This window comes from Mytilus galloprovincialis, chromosome 2 (genome assembly GCF_965363235.1).
Source record: "Mytilus galloprovincialis chromosome 2, xbMytGall1.hap1.1, whole genome shotgun sequence".
NCBI lineage: Eukaryota > Metazoa > Mollusca > Bivalvia > Mytilida > Mytilidae > Mytilus > Mytilus galloprovincialis.
Window position 1 is genome coordinate 33,614,480 of NC_134839.1, and position 23,173 is coordinate 33,637,652.

Below are 23,173 nucleotides of genomic sequence, written 5' to 3' on the forward strand. Positions count from 1 at the left end.
TACTTTCCTTATTAACTTTTATCTGTAAAATGAACAAACCACTCTGTATTTCTAACCGTATTTCCTTTTTTGAAGAAAGTTTTGCATCGCTTGTTGACATCGGGAAAGGGTGCTCGCAGATACGTACGCATTATTATGTCGTCAACACTCCTTTTGAGAATTTAACTCATAGCGATCGTTTCCAAGGCGATGCGTTAGAAACATTTGTTTAAAACTGCGCACAGTTAAAAGGATGAGCCACCTTCAAGTCGAAATTTTAAGATTTGAAATTTCAAAATTTCGATTACAATTTTATTTTTACTTTGTCTCTTATACATACGCATCCGTAGCAGTAAACCTACAAACTGGAATACATAGAATGGTCATATCGTGTTCCTTCTACCGCATAAATTACAATGTATGTTATTGGTCACAGGTTTGTAATTCGTTTTCACCATCAGTAATAATTATCTCAAATTTTTAGTCATGGCATTGTTAGTTTGTTTTAGATTTATGAGTTTGACTGTCCCTTTGGTATCTTTCGTCCCTCTTTTAATTTGGCATGCCACACTGGATACAAATGCGGTCAGCAAAGAAAGCACTTTTCACCATAGCGTCAACAAAAATTTCGTTACAATTATATCTTTATCTATAGAGTTGTACTAATATATCTAATATAACAACAGAAATGACATGAGTTCAAAGAATATTATCATGTTGATATATGAATTACACACCAACATTAAATTATGATCTGATATAAATACCAAGTTCCATGAAAAATGCATTTTTATACAACCAGCAAACTAAACAGAGGACAGAAAACAAACACTGGCAATGTTTGATATGCTGCACGGTAAAACTACTGTGAAGATTAATTAAAACTTTTCTTTATAGCAGCAGTGCGATCAATCATTTCAGAAAACAACATCTGTGAACAAACAAATGAAAATCTCTTGCCCTGGTCATGAGTAAAATGCAAATGTTTATCATTGCAAAATGGGCCTGAAAGCATATTTTGACAACAAAAATGCATACTACATCACTGAAATTATATTTCTTATAAGCATGATTCGTTTTGAACTCAAAACACAGTTTTGATAATTTGAAATAGTAACATATAACAATAGAAAAATATACATGCTGACAGATATTGCATTCAATCTTATTTGGCATAATAAAAAACTAGTTACAGAATTTGAAGAAGGTTATTTTTCAATTCAGAAAAGGAAGTGATAGGTCTTGATTTACAATGATTTACCATATCATTTAAAATTAAAACATTGATTTAAATAAATTGAACAACAAAATATAATTATTGTATTATCATGCGATAAATATTAAAAAAAACCATTAAAGTTAATAATATGGTTGGTTAAACAACAACTTGAACATCAGACCACGTCCATAAAAGCTAGTTTTAACAACATGTACAAGTACCTTTAATAGCTGGGTTTTTTATGCATTCTGTTAAGTTTTCTATATTATACTTAGAATCAAAATGATTAACCATGATAATCTCTTTTTTTTGTAATGCACAAACAGTAAAGACTTCGTTAAGAGTATATCCGCATTTGAAATCAGTGCCATTTTTCTTCATTGTGACTTGAACCAATATTCCATATACATCCCGAAATTGGATATTGCGGAAACAAATCGAACCATTCTTACTCCCGGGTACATATTCTTTATTCAATTTCATGTTGTTTGTGATGTGTTTTAGTTTTATTAATGTTTCTTTGTATTGATGTGTTACAATAAAAGTATGTGCAGGTCTAAATTTGTATTTTTCTATCACCTGTTCAAACTTTTGTTTTACGTCTGCCTCTGTCGGTTGACTAATTCTGGTATCGAATTCCCAAATGTGTTTCTGTTTAAACCCTTTTCCTAAATCCCGCTTTTGTCTAGATAATGATTCTTTTTTGGAACCAAATACTATTGACGAATCTGCAACGAAACCGACATAATTTATTTATATACGCAAAAAAAATCAGATAGTTTTGCCGGATATACACAATTTTGTTTATATTTCTCAACTTGTTCGATTTGTTCGTATAGTAAGTATTTGATTTTAACGATAGGAATCTTTGTATTTCTGAAACATTATTACATCAGAGTTTTTGATATCACAAAATAGTCTACTAAGTTTTGTCATCTTTACAATATTCTTACAAGGACATTATTCGTCAATATAAATCATAATGCAGACATCTTTAATGTTCATGTATTTCAATCCAACCTTTTCTTTATATTCTTTACAAAACCCAATACTGTCTACATTTAACTACCCAAACCTTTAAACAGTATTATTCAGAACGGATAGTGTTATGATACTGTTTTCAGATAGTTTTAAATGACATATATATGACATTTGAACAGCGGTATACTACTGTTGCCTTTATTTTGGTATACATATTGATTTACTCATGGGATCCTTGCATCAGAAATGAACATACAATTGAGAATGGAAATGGGGAATGTGCCAAAGAGACAACAACCCGACCATAGAGCAGACAGCAGCAGGAGGTCATCAACAGGTCTTCAATGCAACGAGAAATTCCCGCACCCGGAGGCGTCCTTCAGCGGGCCCCTAAACAAATATATACTAGTTCAGTGATAATGAACGCCATACTAAACTCCAAATTGTACACAAGAAACTAAAAGTTAAAATAATACAAGACTAACAAAGGCCAGAGGCTCCTGACTTGGGACAGGCGCAAAAATGCGGCGGGGTTAAACATGTTTGTGAGATCTCAACCCTCCCCTATACCTCTAGCCAATGCAGAAAAGTAAACGGATAACGATACGCACATTAAAATTCAGTTCAAGAGGAGGCTGAGTCTGACGTCAGAAGATGTAACCAAAGAAAATAAACAAAATGAAAATAATACATAAATAACATCAGACTACTAGCAGTTAACTGACATGCCAGCTCCAGACTTCAATTAAACTGATTGAAAAATTATGTCTTCATCATATGAATATCAGGCACAATCCTCCCCGTGAGGGGTTTAGTATCATACCATCATAACATATATGAAAAGAACATAACCCGTGTCATTCCAACAACTGGTTTATTAGTAATAAATGTGTTTAGTTCCGATGCAAATACCCTATAAGTGAATCAATATTAACGCCAAAATATGCAATCTTTAATGACCTGACAACAGTATCGTAACTATATCCCTTCTTAATAAGTCTATTTAAAGGTTTTGTTAGCTTCTGAGGTGAATACTGACATTTTTGTGCTTTATAAAGAATATTTCCATTAAATATTGGATGTGAAATACCTGAACGTATAAGAAGTCTGCATGTTGAGCTATATTTCCGAATGATGTCCTTATACCGATGATAAAATTTAGTAAATTTTATGACTAGCTTGTGATATCGAAAACCCTGGTGTAATAATTTTTCAGTTATTCATAAATTTCTCTCGTTAAAATCTAAAACATTGTTACATACACGAGCGAATCGTACAAGTTGAGATATATAAACACCATAAGATGGTGACAAGGGAACGTCACCATCTAAAAATGGATAATTAACGATAGGAAATGTGAAATCATCTCTTTTATCATAAATTTTAGTATTAAGCTTTCCGTTAATGATATATATATCAAGATTGAGGAAAGGGCAGTGGTCTTTGTTAGTATTAGCTTTATTTAAATTAAGTTTAACAGGATACATTTCTTTAGTATACATACTTTAGTCGTCATTATTGAGAGCCAAAATATCATCCAAATATCTAAAAGTATCATTAAATTTGTGTATCAGATGTTTTTTCGATGGGTCTTTGCTAATTTTTGTCATAAATTGTAACTCATAGCAATACAAAAACAGGTCCGCAATAAGTGGTGCACAGTTAGTCTCCATTGGAATTCCAATAACCTGACAATATACGAAATCTACAAAGCGAACAAAAATGTTATCTAGTAAAAATTCAAGGGCAGATATAGTATCAAAGCATGTCCAATTGACATAGTTTTTTTGTTTATTGCTACTAAAAAATGACATAAAAGAGTTTGAACATATATATTCACATTCTGATTTTTTAAATGCCCATTTAATTAGGTGTGTGAATTTTTTCTTAATGAGAATGTGAGTCAATGTGGTATATAGGGTAGAAAAATCAAAACTTTGAACATATTCAAAATCACTCCAAAAGTAATTAATTCCACTATTTTTGAAGGCCTTATTTGAACAATTTATTATCAGGTTTTTGATTGTACCAAGTGTACTGGTAAGAAGAATAGATAATTTAGTAGTGGAACAATGGCTTGAAGACGAAATAAATCTATATTTGTAAGGTGTTTTGTGTAGTTTCGGAAGCCAATACATAGTTGGGACTTTCATTGTTTTTGGTTCTGCCTGTAAAGCGGTAGCTAAAAGTGTATGTTTGTTACAGATGGCGTTTTCTGAAAATGGAGTCAGTTGGAATGTTGGTGAATTGGTGATGTTTATTCAAAAACCAGTTGGAATAATACTAAACCCCTAACGGGAGGGATTGTGCTTGGTTTTCATAAGATGAAGCAACAATTTTTCAATCAGTTTTTTTTTAGATCTGGAGCTGGAATGTTAGTTACTGCTAGTAGTCCCTGGTTAATTTATGTAATAATGTCATTTTGACGAGTTTCTTTTTTTAAATTCTGACATCGGGCTCAGACTTCTTTTCAAACTAAGTTATCTGTGTGTTTGATTTTTTACATTGGCTAGAGTTAATGTCGAGGGATGAGAAATCACATAACATATTTAACCTCGCCGCATTTTTGTGCATGTCTCAAGTATGGAGGCTCTGACTTTTGGAAGTCTTGAATGTTGTTTTAATTGAAGTTCATGTATTTGTTTCGTAGTTTAGTGTGACGTTCCCTTTTACTGAACGAGTACACATTTTTGTTTAGGGCCCAGCTGAAGCCCGCCTCCGATTGCGTGAATGTTTGTCTGTGCTGAAGACACATTGTTGGCCTTCGGCTTTTTTCTTTTTTTTAGTCGGATTGTTTTCTCTTCGACACATTCTCCGTTCCATTCTCTATTTCATTTAAAAACCAATGATGGAGCAAAACAAACCAAACCATAAATAGAACAAGTGGTGTATTGAGTCGATCTTCAATGATAAGCATTTGGTACTGAGTGTTAGTAAATATAACAGATGTATTCCGCTGTTCAAAGTCATAAATCGATTATAGAAAAAAATCCTGGTTCAAAGATAAACTCAATGGCAATACATCAACTATAAGAGGAAAACAAAGGAATAACAAAACAACAAATAGTTTATCATTGAGATTTGTTGTTTGTTATTAATAGTATTCCAACCAAATCATTTCGATTCTATATAGATATGAGAATATGTTGTATGATGATAATGAGACATTTGTCTATCTAAGTCACAATTTGAAACAGCAAACCATTATAGGTCAAATTATGGTCTTCATCACGGAGTCTTTGCTCACACCGTACACCAAGCTATAAAGGGCATACAAACTGACTAGTGTAAAACCATTCAAACGGGAAAACGTGACAAGAGAAACACGTATGAACCACATTAACAAACGGGAACTACTAAACATCAGATTCCTGACCTAGTACAGGTGCAAACAAATGTAACGGGTTTAGACGTTTTAATAGATAACAACCTTCACCCTTTTGAACAAAAGCGGATCATCACAACGCAAAAAACACACTATAAAAATCTATGAAATATCAATATAAATGATTTAACTTGATCAAAAGACATATCAACACATCTATGACACTGAGAGATGTTGAACAACGTCAGAAAACAACAATTACCTGTAACAAAATGCCGCAAAATGTAAAAATTGAGAATGGAAATGTGGAATGTGTCAAAGAGACAACAATCTGATAACAGAATAGACAACAGCAGAATGTCACCAATAGGTCTTCAATGCAGCGAGAAGTTCTCGCACCTGGAGGCGTCCTTCAGCTGGCCCCTAAATAAGTATATATACTAGTTCAGTGATAATGGACGTCATACTAAACTCCAAATGATACACAAGAAACTAAAATTATCAAGACTAACAAAGGCCAGAGGACAGGCGCGGAATTGCGGCGGGGTAAAACATGTTTTTTTTTAGATCTCAATCCTCCCCTTTACCTCTAGCCAAAGTCGATAAGTAAACGCATAACAATACGCACAGTAAAAGCCATACCGCATAGTCAGCTATTAAAAGGCCCCGATATGACAATGTAAAAGAATACAAATGAGAAAACTAACGGTCTTATTTATATAAAAGATTGAACGAAAAACATATATGTCACACATAAACAAACAACAACCACTAAATTATACAGTGGTATAACAGTACAACATGTCTTCATCATATCAATATCAGGTAAAATCCCTCCCATTAGGGATTTAGTATTATGCCATCAAAAATATATGAGAAGAACATAACCCGTGTCATGCCAACAACTGGTTTTTGAATAAATGTGTTTAATTCTGATGCAAAGACCATATAAGTGAATCAATATCAAAGACAAAATATGCAATCTTTAATGACCTGACAACAGTATCGTAACTATATCCCTTCTTAATAAGTCTGTTTACAGGTTTTGTTAGCTCTGAGGTGAATACTGACATTTTTGTGCTTTGTAAAGAATATTACCATCAAAGATTAGATTTGAAATACCTGAACGTATAAGAAGTATGCATGTTGAGTGATATTTACAAATGATGTTCTCGTATCAATAATAAAATTTAGTAAATCTTTTGACTTATTTGTGATATAAGACCATGGTGTAATAACTTTTCAGTAATACATAAATTTCTCTCGCTAAAATCTAATACGTTGTAACATACACGAGCGAATCGTACAAGTTGAGATATATAAACACCATAAGAGGGTGACAAGGGAACGTCACCATTTTAAAAATTGATAATTGACGATAGGAAATGAAAAATCATTTCTTTTATCATAAATTTTAGTATTCAGCTTCCCTGTAATGATATAGATATCAAGATCGAGGAAAGGGCAGTGGTCATTGTTAGTATTAGCTTTATTTAAAGTAAGTTCAAAAGGATAAATTTCTTTAGTATACATACTGAAGTCATCATTATTGAATGCCAATAGGCCCGAGAACACAGTTATTTCGTAGTGCATTTCTTTTAGACAATACATTCAAATTTAAAAAATCGCACCCGCTCTTTCTTAAAAAGATTTTTACAGTGTAGTGTACTACCAGTCAGACAAATAATATCAAAATTATAGAAACTTCTACCAGCTCTAACTCAAAATATTGACAATTCTGTGTTAAGGGGGTGTACAATTCAGTTTGACAGCTTCAGAGGTGATAAAATTTGACCTTTTTGAACTGGACCAAATCACTTCTTAACATAAAGATTCAGCACCCAAATGTTTTTAAGATGTAATTACATCCCTCTACTTAATATTTCATGCATTTAATATCAAGAAATAAATTGGGAAAGTGTATTAAATAAAACATGCAAGTTATACACTGTTTACACTATGGACTATATTCGTAGACAACGAAAACCAAAGGACGATAACTGTGTCGTTGGACCAATATATCATCCAAATATCTAAAAGTATTGTTAAAATACTAAAAATTATTAAAAGTATTGTATCAAATTTTGTTTCGAAGGGTCTTTGCTAATTTTAGTCATAAATTGTAACTCATAACAATACAAAAATAGGTCCGCAATAAGTGGTGCACAGTTAGTCCCCATTGGAATTCCAATAACTTGACGATATACGGTATCTCCAAAGTGAACAAGAATGTTATCAAGTAAAAATTCAAGCGCAGATATAGTATCAAAGCATGTCCAGTTGACACAGTATCTCGTTAAATCTAAAACATTGATACATACGCGAGCGAATCGTAAATGTTGAGATATATAAACATCGTATATGGTGAAAAGGAAACGTCACCATCTAAAAATGGATAATTAACGATAGGAAATGAAAAATCATCTCTTTTATCATAAATTGTTGTATTAAGCGTTAATGGTTAAGATATCCAGATCGAAGAAAGGGCAGTGGTAATTGTTAGTATAAGCTTTATCCACAGGTGTAATACCACCATTGGTTTTCTCCTATTAGTCTTTGTTAAATTTGCAATTTTTAAAAAAAAATGTGCAGAATTAATCTTTGTTTCAAATGAAGAAATACTTCGCATGAGGAAAGTTTTATCCTGTCCAGTACTATAGAACAAAATTCACATAACATTTCATCGCATATAAGAAAACAACCATCACTGGAAGTTAACCTATCAAATTTTTCCCCTAATTTAATCTGTATACAAGGTTTAGTAACCATGTAACCTGAAGTTTCCAAAATATTCTATAAAAATATAAAAATCCCAAATAAAAAAAAATTAATGGTTCTTTGAAATACCCAAGACATATGTTTAAAACACAGAAATGTTTTACTGCAATAAAATGTAAGATTAATAACCTACAATTGTCAAATTTATGGGATCATTTTTTTTCGACCTGTTTTCGTATACAATTGGATGTGATGTACCATGATTTGGTGGTATTACACCTACAGTAAGTTCAACAGGATAAATTTCTTTGGTATACACACTGAAGTCGTCATTATTGAGAGCCAATATATCATCCAAATATCTAAAAGTATTATTAACGTTTTGTATCAGATGTTGTTTCGATGGGTCCTTGTTCATTTTAGTCATACATTGTATCTCATCATACAAAAACAGGTCCGCAATAAGTGGGGCACAGTTAATCCCCATTTGAATTCCGATCACTTGACGATATACGGAATCTCCAAAGCGGACAAAAATTTCATCTATAAAAAATTCAAGGGCAGATATAGTATGAAAGCATGTCCAATTGACACAGTTCTCTTGTTTATTGCTAATAAAAATGACCTGAAAAAGTTTTAACATATGTATTCGCATTCTGGCTTTTTAAATGCCTATATAATTAGGTGTGTGATTTGTTTCTTAATGAGAATGTGAGGCTATGTTGCATATAGGGTAGAAAAATCAAAACTTTGAACAGATTCAAAATCACCAATATAATCATACAGCTTATCAAGTACTCTCAACGAGTTTTTGACACTCCAAAAGTAATTTATTTCACCATTTTTTAAGGACTTATTTGAACAATTTATCATTAAGTTTTTGATTGTACCAAGTGTACTCGTAAGAAGAATAGACAATTTAGAAATGGTACAATGGCTTGAAGACGAAATAAATCTATATTTGTAATGAGTTTTGGGTAACCTCGGAAGCCAGTACATAGTTGGGACTTTCATTGTATTTGGTATTAAAATGTACAGATTGATGAAAATGATTATGTTGTAAGGTATACAGTATAAGTGGAGGACGTTTTTTTTTTGTTTTAAAAAAAAAATCTTTGTACGAGAACAGAAGTGAACACATATAGTCAAAACTAAACACTTATCTGGTATATACCAATAGAAAGACGAGATATAACCCTAAATAATTTAACATTAAATATCAAAATAGTAATTAAAATAGTATCAGTTGGTATAAGATGTTTGCTTCTCTTAATTTTGACGTTTTGTCGGATACTGGGTATCTTCTAGATTTATCCATGTATCCGATGAAAATGTTCGACGCTTACTTCTACTTTTCTGTTAATAATTTCATTACTTATACATTCGTAGTTTACCAAGTAATTCTTGAAAATCCTATTAAATCCTTATTATTTTTTTCAGTTTTAAAAAAAAAGAGCCAATGCTAAATGAATAAAAAGTCTAGTCCAATTTTTAAATGATTATGTCACGAAAACAAGGACCGTACCTATAACTGATTTCTATGTTTAAGTATTTTCCATCCAATTTGTTATGGTATTTGTTTGTGGCATGGCAGTAACTGCTTGTAGTCCTTTGTTCAGTTAACTTATCATTGCCATTTTATCTGTTACCTATTATGAAAACGGTCTCGAACATCCTTTAAACTGAGTTTTGCTGTGCGTATTTCTGTGTGTTTGTTTATCCTTAATTGTCTAGAGGTTTAGAAAAAGGGATGGAATCTTACAAAAAATTAAACTCCACCGTTTTCAGCGACTGTCCCAAATCAGGAACCATGCCATTGTTAGTTTTAGATGTTTCTTTTCCCGTTTGTTATTAGTATAGCCAAAATAAGCACGGGGCGCTTGTAAAGATATGCATTCAATTACCACGGTATATGCATTAATCAATCATGTTTTTATACTTATTCTTCTTTAAGAGGTTTTGATCAGCACCAACTTATGCAGTGCCCCAGACAAAAGGTATTTCCTAATAGGGTAGGCGGAAATGCAAGATTTCAGCAACCTAGGCTTCAGTTTAGACCGAGACTTCAGGCACGTTGCAGCAGCTCGGTGCAGTATCCTCTCAATGCTAAATCGTATACTTGTCAATATATGAAGTGATTCTTTAGCAAAATGCAATGGGATTAACTGTGCACCACTTATTGCGGACCTGTTTTTGTATTGCTATGAGTTACAATTTATGACAAAAATCAGCAAAGACCCATCGAAACAACATCTGATACACAAATTTAATAATACTTTTAGATATTTGGATGATATTTTGGCTCTCAATAATGACGACTTTAGTATGTATACTAAAGTAATTTATCCCGTTGAATTTACTTTAAATAAAGCTAATACTAACAATGACCACTGCCCTTTCCTCGATCTTGTTATCTATATCACTAACGGAAAGCTTAATACCATCCTGCGATGTTTATATATCTCAACTTGTACGATTCGCTCGTGTATGTAACAATGTTTTAGATTTTAACGAGAGAAATTTATGTATTACTGAAAAATTATTACACCAGGGTTTTCGATATCACAAACTAGTCAAAACATTTACTAAATTTTATCATCGGTATCAGGACATCATTCGTAAATATAGCTCAACATGCAGACTTCGTATACGTTCAGGTATTTCACATCCAATTTTTTTATGGAAATATTCTATATGTTATATTTGTTATTCTCGTGGGATTTTGTCTGATGCTTGGTCCGTTTCTGTGTGTGTTAGTTACATTGTAGTTTTGTGTCGTTGTTCTCCTCTTATATTAATGCGTTTCCCTCAGTTTTAGTTTGTTAATCCGATTTTGTTTTTTGTCCATGGATTTATGAGCTTGAACAGCGGGATACTACTGTTGCCTTTATCTATATAAAGGACAAAAATGTCAGAAACTAACAAAACCTTTAAATAGACTTATTGAGAAGGGATATAGTTACGATACTGTTATCAGGTCATTAAAGATTGCATATTTTGGTGTTAATATCGATTCACTTATAGGGTCTTCTCATTGGAACTAAACACATTTATTAAAAAACCAGTTGTTGGCATGATACGGGTTTATTCTTCTCATATTTGTTTGATGGTATGATACTAAACCCCTTAACGGGAAGGATTGTACCTGATATTCATATGATGAAATCACAATCTTTCCATCAGTTTAATTGGAGTCTGGAGCTGGCATGTCAGTTAACTGCTAGCAGTCTGTTGTTATTTATGTATTATTGTCATTTTGCTTATTTTCTTTGGTTACATCTTCTGACATCAGACTCGGACTTCTCTTGAACTGAATTTTAATGTGCGTATTGTTATGCATATACTTTTCTACATTCGCTAGAGGTATAGGGTGAGGGTTGAGATCTCATAAACATGTTTCACCCGCCGCATTTTTGCGCATGTCCCAAGTCAGGAGCCTCTGGCTTTTGTTATACTTGTGTTATTTTAATTTTAGTTTCTTGTGTATAATTTGGAAATTAGAATGGCGTTCATTATCACTGAACTAGTATATATTTGTTTAGGGGCTAGCTGAAGGACGTCTCCGGGTGCGAGAATTTCTGAAGACCGGTTGGTGACCTTCTACTGTTGTTTTTTCTATGGTCGGGTTGTTGTCTCTTTGACACATTCCCCATTTCCATTCTCAATTTTACAATTTCGACGAATTTGATTGTTTGTATCTTTAAGAAGCAACAAGTTTATGATATTGTTCATATTGACAATTTTGTATAAAATTTAGATTGAAGTACTTTCAGAGTACAAACAGAAGCTTCACCTATTGGATATAGGGTGGATTCCAATAAACACAATTGAATTACAAAGGTATCTTGGGGATTATACAAATAGGGTGTATGAGCAGGTCCTGCTTGAGGGGTAAACTTTTGGATTTAGGTTATAATATAAAAGTCAATATATGTTTTAAACATAATTTCGGGTCTCGGATAGCGTGCGAAAATCAGAAAGATTAATATTTGACAAGCATTCTGACTCTTGATTATGAATCAGGCAAATTTTGATCTTTTGATGGTTATCAAAAGATTTACATAATAATTGCTTACCCTAAGGATTAAGTATCTCCTGTCAGCTTTTTGAACGATTTTCTACCTCTTTTTACACTGAGCTGTACAGTAAAAGTCTAGTCTATACACATTCGATCATTATTTAGATGATTTTATATTTTATGGACCCGAGTCAAATAATACTTGTGAGGTGTTGATGGAGACTTTTATGAAAATTCGTAGGGATTAATGTGTGCCATTGGCAGACAACAAAAGAGTTAGATCAACAACAACCTTGAAATATCTTTGTCTTGACATTGATACTTTACTTATGTTGGTGAAAATTCCGGAAAACAAGTTAATTTAGTTGAAATCTGGTATTCAATGCTTAATTGGTCGAAAAAAGATATAATTGAAGTAACTATAGCTTCATACTGAATATGGGTTATGGCATTTTGCCCACGTGCAATTCCGCCATCAAGGGCTTTTACTAGAAGATATCATGATGTAAATTGCAAACCTTAAAGACGGGTTCCACATGTGGAGCAGGATCTGCCTACCCGTCCGAAGCACCTGATATCAACACTAGTATCGGTGGGGTTCGTGTTGTTTATTCTTTAGTTTTCTATGTTGAGTCATGTGTTCTATTGTTTGTCTGTTTGTCTTTTACACTTTTAGCCAGGCGTTGTCAGTTTATTTTCTATTTATGAGTCTGACTGTCCCTCTTTTTAACACAGCATTAATACTATGTAGAAATTAATATAAAACTGAAATTCAATTGTGTTTCCTTGTTAACATTTAAGCATTCAATTGCTTCAAGGGGTGAGTCAGTATATGTACCTCCCCTTTTCCCTCAGAAACTACTAATATGCTAAAATTACAGTGTATAGATAGGCAAATAGTTTAGTTTGCAAAATGTTTTAAACTCAGTAGTTCTTGTTGATAAATGGCAAAAATATCTTAAAAGTAGGCACTAAAATCTAGTCGAAGTATGAAGTATAATAGAATTTAAACACAGGTAATTATTGTTCAGGCTGATCGATGCATACGATATAGTTCAACCACAAACTAAACATTATTGTTGACACTTGATGACTGAATTTAGAAAAAGAATGTAGATACAAGAATATTATCTCAGGAGGGATACATTGTACCCACTCTGATTATTCTTTAATATTTTTGAAAACTGAAATAATAAAGATGCTTTATTTCTGTGTTCCTCCTCTTTCTGATTTGTTCATTTATTCATATAATGCTGCCTTATACGGGAGCTTTTTATGAAGAATGAAAATAATCTAGCATCATACGTGAACTACATTTCCGCTGTATAGATGATTTCTTCCAACTTTATGATTTAAAGTTTAGTTTTGTTGTTGAACTCATCTATTCTGTCGAACTTGAAATAAAGGATAAAACGGATTTGTCTGGAAATCTAGAAATTGACTATAATGAATTGAAATAAAAAAAATACTGTATTTCCTATCGTGATTTCTATATAGGGGTTACTGCTTACAAGGAGGTTTTTAAATAAAAATTTCCTAGAGGTGATATTAAAAAATGGGAACAGTATATCACTGTTCAATAGTCATCAATCGATAAAGCGTTGGGGGGGGGGGGGCAAAATCCAAAATCGAGATAAATACATAAGAGGAAAACAACGGAATATTATAAACACTGAATTGCTTTGAAAAAAAACATATATTGAGACATATATTAGAAAAATTGGTTTGTTGAACATGGTTGTAATGGCTAGGCAAACACCCTGCTTGAAACCATTCTTCCGAAAATTTCTAGACGCCATCACGAGTTGAACGACCGTTTTCGAAAATCTGTTTGACAGATGACGACAGATATTTAGCAATTGTCCTAACAAAATCGCGTTCTTCTTTTCCACGAATGTGACCTACCGAAAAATACTTAAAAAAAGAAAAAGTAGCCGGTTTATACGTATAAAAGAACTAAAACTGGTGCCACATGTGAAGTTCGATCTTCTCACGCTGCCGCAGCACATGAGATCACACCTATTTTTCGGTGAGATTCGTATAGTTAGTCTTTATATTTCTACTTTGTGTTTTGTGTACCAATGTATGAAAGTTTTTTTTTCAGTCACGAAATTATTAGTTTATTTTTTAATGTCAAGTTGGTATCTTTCGCCTCTATTGTATATCAAAATTAAGGCGAGGAAAAGACACAAGCCACAGTTATACATTATATCCCTATTTTCGGAATTTTGAGGGGTTCTCATCGTTCAGTCTCTTGTTTTCCATGTTATGTTTTGTAGACTGTTGTTTGTCTTTTGATCGTGTTACGTTTTTCGTGCCATTGCATGATCAGTTTGTTTTCAATGTTCTATTGTTACTGTTCTTCTCTCTTGCAATATATGTAAATGACCATATTGATCATGGAAACAACACGAAATAGCTGAAATAGACATTCTGGTTGTCTATATTGAATATTTCCATAGCAATACTTTCTTTCAAATTAGTTATTAAATGATCTTTTACCTAAATTACCATCAAAGGTTTCTCTGGTTTCACGCCGCTTTCTACCAATGATACCAAGATTATTAGAATACGTGTCTCTATTTCCATCTGATATGCCATTTTCATCACTGATTAACCTAAATATAAAATTAATCTCACCCCTTATTTTATTGATTTTGCATTCCATTGTGTCATAGATCTATTTTATTCGTTTAGGGTCTGTTCACTTGTAAAGTTTTTATGTTAATCCGTATTTTGATTAAGTTAAGTACTTCGGTACTGGCATGAACATACGGATTTTTTTGTGCTATTAAAATTTGCTGTTACAGAATGTTACAAATTATCATAAATTAAGAAATGTATCTCCCTCATGCAAAGCTCTGATTCCTGTCACGGATCTGGCTATACTTTTTGGACCTTTTGGATTAGAGCTCTTCATCTTTTATAAAAGCTTTGGATTTCAAATAGTTTGGCAACGACCATCACTGAATAGACATGTATTGTCGAATTGCGCATCTGGTGCAGGAAAATTAGTACCGTTAATGTTTTTAAGCCATTTCAATTGATAATTTACCGAATTAGACTTTTAACCTTCAATTGCGACATTTTTACTGACTGTGTCTGTTTATTTGGTTCACGCATCATTATCAATATCATTAAATTTGACGCGACTGTCGTACAAGTAAGAGGTTTAGCGCCGTAAAACAAGATTCAATCCACCATTTTCTACATTTAAACATGCCTGTACTACGTCAGGAATATGACAGTCGTTGTCCATTCGTTTTTGATGTGTTTTGTCTTTGATTTTGCCATGTGATTAGGGACTTTCCGATTTGATTTTCCTCTGAGTTCAGTATTTTTGTGATTTAACTTTTTTATAGAGTGTCTTTCTATGTTGTGATGGAGCACTATTGTTTCAGAAAAGGGTGAACATTGGTACCTTTTAAAACGTTTGAACCCGTTGCATTTGTTTGTTCCTCTGGTAAGTCAGGAACCTGATGTTCAGCGGTTATCGTTTGTTGATGTGGTTTAAAAGTGTTTCCCGTTACTCGTTTTTATATAGCCTAGACCTTTGTTTCACGTTTGAATGGTTTTACACCAGAAATTTATGGTGCCCTTTATAGCTTCGTGTTTGGTGTAGCCAAAGCTCCGTGTTGAAGAATGCACTTTGATCTATAATTGTTTACTTTTACAAACTATGACTTGGATGGAGATTGTCTCAATAGCACTTATATTACATCTGTTAATATCTACTAGTTATATATAAAGTGTTTTCTTAAAAACATTATCGCATATTATGTGAGGGTCAATAATATTTTAAAACATCAAACATTCACTTAGTAGAGATATACAATACTGTATAAGCAGATTTAAATATTTGTTTTACATTACAAAAAGACTACCCCAGAATTTTTGCATTAACTTAGAGAGTAATCTAGGGGCAAATTAATATAGGAAATAACTTTTAAATAATAATAGGAAGAAGGCGAGTAATTATTTAAAATAAACCTTTTGAGAACAAGGAATTACGCATGACACTTATCATAGATACCACAACAATTTAAATTGTAACTTGTACTATCAATTTAGAATAGTAGAATTACTACGATTAAAGTGTTTGTGAAATACAATTTTCTAGCGAGTTTAAACATAGTTATTTATAGTGGATTGGGAAACAAGTTATGACAATTTATATTAATCCCTTTTAACAAAGTGTTGCCTTGTAGCGGCATAAACCTGTTGTTTTTTGTCGGGATCTACAAGTGTCTCTTTTACGTGCAAGATATATTGCTCTCTCTTATCACGTTTTTTTAAATAGTTTTTGTTTGATACCTCAATATTTGAGATTTGAACAAACTATTGACACATTAATTAAAGCATTGTGGTTATATACCTTCTAGTTGTGGTTTTGGTGTGTAAAAATGCCAGAATACTTTCTAAATCATATTTCTCCCCTGAATAATCAATCCATTCGGATACACCAGAAGGCTTATATCTGAAAACAAAATCTATATTAAACTGAAATGAAAACAGCTGACAATAAAAAACAATAAGTCAAAGACTAACATACATATAAAAAATAGGAACGACAAGCAGAACGAACCCCACCAAAATGCCAATTTGTTACTACGGAAATAAAAACGCAGGTCCTTCATTACTCATTACAACTGGGTGTTTCCCATGCGAAGAAAACACATCAATTATAAACTACATTTGAAGATGTCATGAATAGAAAACAAAAATTGAAATTTTGTCAAGGTATTTCGGTACAGCTAACTAAATGATAATGGTGTCCGTTTAAAGTTCAAATTTTCATCGAATTTAGCAATTGGAAACAATGACAACAACATGTTATAAATTCCCTGAGTTCGAAAATCTTTGCTGGAAGTCCCTTCAAGAACGCCCAAAGCCGAATATTTGTAGCCAAGGTTGTATAAAAACATAACAGTTGAGCTATATGATAATATTGTGCCGGCCAGAAATTGGTCCCTCATTATGTCCTTTTTATGATCCATAAATATGTTAAAATGGTCTCAAATGTTATATTGTTAATATTTATTATTGTTAAGATATTTTTCTTATTCACAACCCTGTTAAATGCCTTCTGGTTCCATTGTAAATTATCCGTTTGTTTACATCTGATGTTAGAGTATATTTCTGGAATGTCACCGGAAATTGATGAGTTTACATGTCGTTTTTACATGTTGTAAGGACCCCAAAATTAGTAGTTTACGCTTGTTGTGTAATAATTATGACTTGATGTTGTAGAAATCATGAAATTGTGTACTTCTATATTGTTTAAACACTTATTTATGTATTTATTAGCTCTCATACTGTAGATTTTGTCTACTTTTACCTTTAACTTGCAGTTCAGAATGTCCATTTTTGTCGGGACATGAACCACTTCAATTGGGAATTTCACTTATATTATATTATGTCACTACTTATATCCTGCATTACTAGCTTTGTAATATATTTATTTATCCATCTAGTTAGGTGTGGATCCTTTGTGAAGTCTGAATTATTTGTAATATTGTGCATAAGTGCCCGGAGGATACGTAGAACCACCATCTTTGCGCAAATCAGCACGTTTGCCCGGAGATCGCAAACCGAATTATTTGATTGGTTAATATTATTCTATATATAAAGCGACGTCAGCGTACTCGTGACGTCATTCTTCGTAGTTCACTTTCTTGAGACACGTTAATTTTAGTCGCTTAGAGCTTCACTTGAATTATTTCTTTAATGTCGCAGCAGAATATTTCTTAAGATGTAGCGATGGTACGTTTGCCTGATAGTTTAAGTTAATTATGGCTTTTTAGGTATTTTTATTTGTGTGTTTCTATTAGAAACCATTCTTTTATTTTGTTGGCACCGATAGTCAAACTAAATTGCACCGGTTGCATCAGTATTTATTTAATAGTTCCTTTTAACTTAATCCGTTTTTAGCAGTAGGCAAGTTTAGCGGTGCTTCAAAGTTTGGATTTGACGCACCGCATCTATTTTCGGTGCCTCTGCACCGTTTAAGGCAAAATTATATACATTGAATATGTCTCCCTAAGACAAGATACTTGTATCTACGTTGGCCATTCTTTTTTATGTAGCAAAGCAATACCAACTCTTTCAATTTGTCTTTTAGTTTGGAATGTGGAATACTTGTGTAAAGAGTAGAAAAGTCAAATCTTTTAAGACGATAAGACGTGTCACGGTACTTGTCTATCCCAAATTCATGTATTTGGTTTTGATGTTATATTTGTAATTCTCGTGGGATTTTGACTGATGCTTGGTCCGTTTCTGTGTGTGTTAGTTACATTGTAGTGTTGTGTCGTTGTTCTCCTCTTATATTTATGCGTTTCCGTCAGTTTTAGTTTGTTACCCCGATTTTGTTTTTTGTCCATGGATTTATGAGTTTGAACAGCGGTATACTCCTGTTGCCTTTATTTAATACTGTTACAAGATGAAAGAGAGTTAGATTGTATGTACTCTAAAAGATCTTTGGAATTTTTAAGTATCCACATCTGATTCACGCCACCTGTAGAATAGGCAGTTTCACAATAACTTTGAAGCCCGTCTTTGATTGCTGATAAAATAGATGTTAATAATTTAGAAAGAGGTTTCGTGGAGCACATCGAAGACCCAGCAATATACCGTTGTTTGTAAGGACACTTATGTAGTTTAGGTATCCAATACAGTGATGGAAGATCCAGCTCTTCATCTTTGGTTGAAATTCCAAAGGAACATAAAACAGACCTATGATTATCCAGGATTTCCTGTTTGGTAAGTGTCGTGAGGGTATATGTTGAGTTTCAAAGTGAATTGTCAATACCTAATTCGTTTATCAAGCAGTTAATGTAATGAGTCTTACATACAAAAACGAGGTTGTTTGGGGCTTTATCTGCGAGGACAACAACATATTTGTCATGGAGGTAGGATAGGTGTTTTGCAAGATTTGGGTCTTTAAAGATTGACGTAGCATGGGCATTGATAGACCCATTCAGTTTCTTAATCCTGATTTGTATCAACGACCTCACTGCCTTAAACCATTCGGAAAGAGTGTCTACGTCTTCCTTCTCGCGCTTAGCCCATTGCCTGGCATAATCCTCGACTGAATCCATCAAAATTTTAAAGTTGTATTTCCAATTGATGGATTTAGGCTCACGATATTTCGGACCTTTCGATAACACATTTCGTAGAGAAGTGTTATTAACAATGTTGAGGTCACCAGTAATAACGTGGCCAGCAGGATTATATATGAATTGGGAACTAGCACAAGTGCAATCAGGAGGTTTAGACTTGAAGTCGTCAATATTGAGATCCTGCAAAACGTGTTTGTAATTGAAAATTTTAGTTGCAATAGTTTGGTATAGGTATAAGAAATGATTGGTACAGACTGGTCTTTGAAATAAGGAGGTATTTTCGATTAAACTAATTTATGATAAAGGATATTGCCTAAGTTGACGCCATCGAGACCTTTGTTGGCAAAGGAAAGATTAAGGAAAGATCTTTTCTCTTTTTCATCTTTTCCAATGCGGACTGGCTTGAAAAGTCTGTGACTTGCAATATCCGAAATTATAGCTTCTAAGTTTGTATTGGTTTGAATGAGGGTTTGTAACAGTGGATTCCAAACATAAATTGAACAGAGAATGAAGTTTTAAAAGGAGTAATGAATAAAGTTTCGTGCGAATGTGATGAATACCTAACGGCTTTTGTATAAATGGCAGCAAGTCATTAATAGATACATCATGCAGAGAAGGTGATGTATAATGACGATGACCATGACTGCGTCTACGTCGAGAAGTCGAGTTGAAAATATTCATCACATTCACCGACTTACAAAAAGGACTAGATAGAATACCTATACCATCAATTTTTTCATTGCAACCATAAGGTGTCGCAGTTCCCAATTGTCTAATCCAGTAGTCTTCTTTTTATCTACGGAGAGTCGTTGAAAGATTAGGATTGTTAGAGGTATGGTATATCTTTTCGATAATGCGAACTGTCATAGAAACGATGGAATGATCGGGCTGATTGAAATGCTAAACTGTCGTATGTCATTACCGATGGAATTGGTTAACGGGCTGTCGATGTTCGGTACAACTAGAACCTCAACTGGAATTTTCGTTCAATTTATCGACTCTAAGTATACGCGTGCTATTGATAAATGACGGACTTTGATGTCGATACTTCCAAATGCCGATAAATGTATGGTTTTTGTTCCTAGTATTTCTAAATCTATTTTCGACGCTAATTCCTCGGTAACAATAGAACGCTGTGGTCCTTCATCAAACAAAATGTGCGTATCAACATATCGATTTCCCCAAACTGGTGCAACAGCAGCTTTGAGAAGCACGTTTGAACGTGATTTTTCTTCAGAAGAATGAAAACTTGCGGTGATCACAGTATTTTCGCTATCATTAACTACGGCATTTGCTGACGTTTGCTTATCATTAGTATACGTATTTTCATGGCAAAGACTTATGTGGTGCTTTTTGTGGCATTGGCGGTAGCAAAATTTTGATTTACAATCTGCGGAACGGTGTGATTAAAGCATAACTTCTTTTGTTTGACGATTAATAGGCGTTTATCGTTATCTGTAACATTTGAGCACTTTGCAGGGTTATGCTAATTTTGGCAAAATATGCAAGGTTTTGTCGAATATTTGATGTTTGTCTCTCAAGGTTATCGAATGTATCTACTTTACTCGGTCCACCTTTTCTATTAGCGCTTGTCAAAAACGATGCAGTCATTGCAGTAGGCTGCATTGCATCCATAAACGACGATGAGCGATGTCCAGCTTCATTACAGTAATTTCTTCACATCTCAAATAAATCAATTGCCAATTATTGGAATCGTTTTCACGGGCTAGCTGTTTTTCTGACAGAAGCTTGTTCAGTTTTATCGAAATAAACAATGCAACATACGATTCTCCGGAGTGGCCTTACGATATAAGACCTCTTATATATTCCTCTAACTTGTCGTAATAACCACGTAGATTTAGTAGTTTGTTTTGTGGTGCTTTAAGGTCGAGCATAGCTTGCATGTAAGACTTTGTAATCTTATGCGATTGTCCGAAGCGCTCCTTTAAAAGTTTAATAGCTTCCATGTAATTTGATTTTGAGAGCGGCAGCCCGTCAATAGTTCTTGCAACATCATTAATCAGTTGTGATTAAAATAAGTAAATTTCTGTACGTCTGTGAGTGTTACATTGTAATGGACGGAAGATTCAAAAGAGTCCCAAAATATTTGCCAAGTTCAGAATTTCTCCGTTAAACATGGGTAGTGTAAGTTTCGGCAAATGGTGATTTTGGTTGCTAAGTTGCTGAACGGGATACATTTGTGTTGTGTACGGAACAGAACTGTGTTGATTAATGTTTTTAAAAGTGTGAGAAGAAAATGCGAGATCATGCTGTGGGATATCAGTACATCTTTTGTTTCCGAATGTTTTCCGTAAATATCGTATTTTGGTGTTCAAAATGAAATTGTACTCATTTGCATTACGCATTTCTTTCTCGATGTCCTCCTTTAAAGAATTCATAATATTTTCGTCCAATGTACTAATAGTTTTCTGTTTTTTAATTAATGTTTCTAAAAGTTCAGCACTTTCTTCATTGTCCGAGTTTGAATCATCTTCCGTTTTCCGTAAACGTGTATTGCACTTTTATTACCGGCTCTGACTGCTATTAGCTTGCTGTCCATCTTATCAAATGGTTACGGCACCATAAATGTGTGGAATAAACTAAGTAAGTCGTATATGTACTTTGCGTTGTGTTTACTTTAACGTTGCGCACGCTGTTCCTACAACCCCTATGGTTTTAAAATGAATCTTCGACATTGCGACTGCAAAACAAAACAAAAAGTTAGCAAACACTTACCGCTATAAAAACTAATTCAGTATTTGTTTTCAATTATGTTCGTATAGCTCTTGTTCATATGCTTAGTAATATCTAGTATATTTGAGGATTAAAACAAAAATGCTTCGTAAAACAAACGGATGTCCTGCGTTAAATTTTTGAACAACTGTAACTCTTATGTAAAGTGACCATATTTCTCCTTGTCTGATCTTCCTGAAACTTGACGGGACCAACGACATGTGTCGTTTTTTTGTGACATTGGAGCTGTTATGTTCTCAAATTTCATTTGACTCGGCGGCTGCTTATTAAGCTTGAATAAGAAAAATGTCCAACGAAGTTTTTCGTTGACTCAACAACTGAAAGTGATTTTTAGAAGTAGATATAGCAGAAAGTGTCTTAAAAAGCAAGATAATAACAATATCTACCAAAAGTACAAACATTTGCCTCATTGTTTAATTAATTCGCGTCAAAATTTCAGAAAGCATTCTTTTGATATAACTTCGTGCTGTAGGAATATAGTGCTTAACGTTTTTGCGTATACTCTTTACAATGGCGAAGCCGATACAAGGTGAAAGTAACGTCACAAACATGTGAATGTAACTACGTGATACGTAACGTTATTACTTCGTACTATTCTCAACAGTACTGATATCTTTAACTCATGTATTGGTGATGGGGATTGCCAGTTTTCCTGCCGATGGTCGCAGCTGGTTCCTTGGACACTCCATTGGCCTAAACCAATAAAATTGATCGCCGCTAAATACATTGGTAGCCAAAAAGGAAGAACCGAAAATTGCGTCATACACCAGCAATTCATCAACCGTGCATCTTTATATTACAATGTATGTATATGTAAACTATTCAGGGAGTGTATGTTTTATTTTTTTGAATTGCTAGAACTTCCACCACAACATTAATATAAGTAAATATAATTGTGAAAGTCTCAATTTATTTTCAAAAATTACGTAGTTTGATAAGATAAAATACCTTGACCAGGTATTAAAACATTTCAGTGGCTAACTTATAATAATTTTCACTTCCTAAGTCAATGCAAGATGCAGTATAAGCAAACTAGAACACATATTATACATATTGAAAAA

General features: G+C 33.4%; 1 protein-coding gene across 1 annotated transcript in view; it reads right to left on the reverse strand.

The window, feature by feature from the left end:
* Positions 1–786: 786 nt before the first annotated feature.
* The window catches only part of LOC143062016 (uncharacterized), a 71,248-nt gene continuing 48,861 nt past the window's right edge, over positions 787–23,173 (reverse strand). Inside the window, exons 11-13 of the mRNA XM_076233869.1 lie at positions 16,616–16,717; positions 14,743–14,858; positions 787–1,926 (exon numbers count right to left, since the gene is read on the reverse strand). Of these exons, the coding sequence (XP_076089984.1) occupies positions 1,400–1,926; positions 14,743–14,858; positions 16,616–16,717 (745 nt within the window). The 3' untranslated portion in view covers positions 787–1,399. The remainder of the gene's footprint in view (positions 1,927–14,742; positions 14,859–16,615; positions 16,718–23,173) is intronic.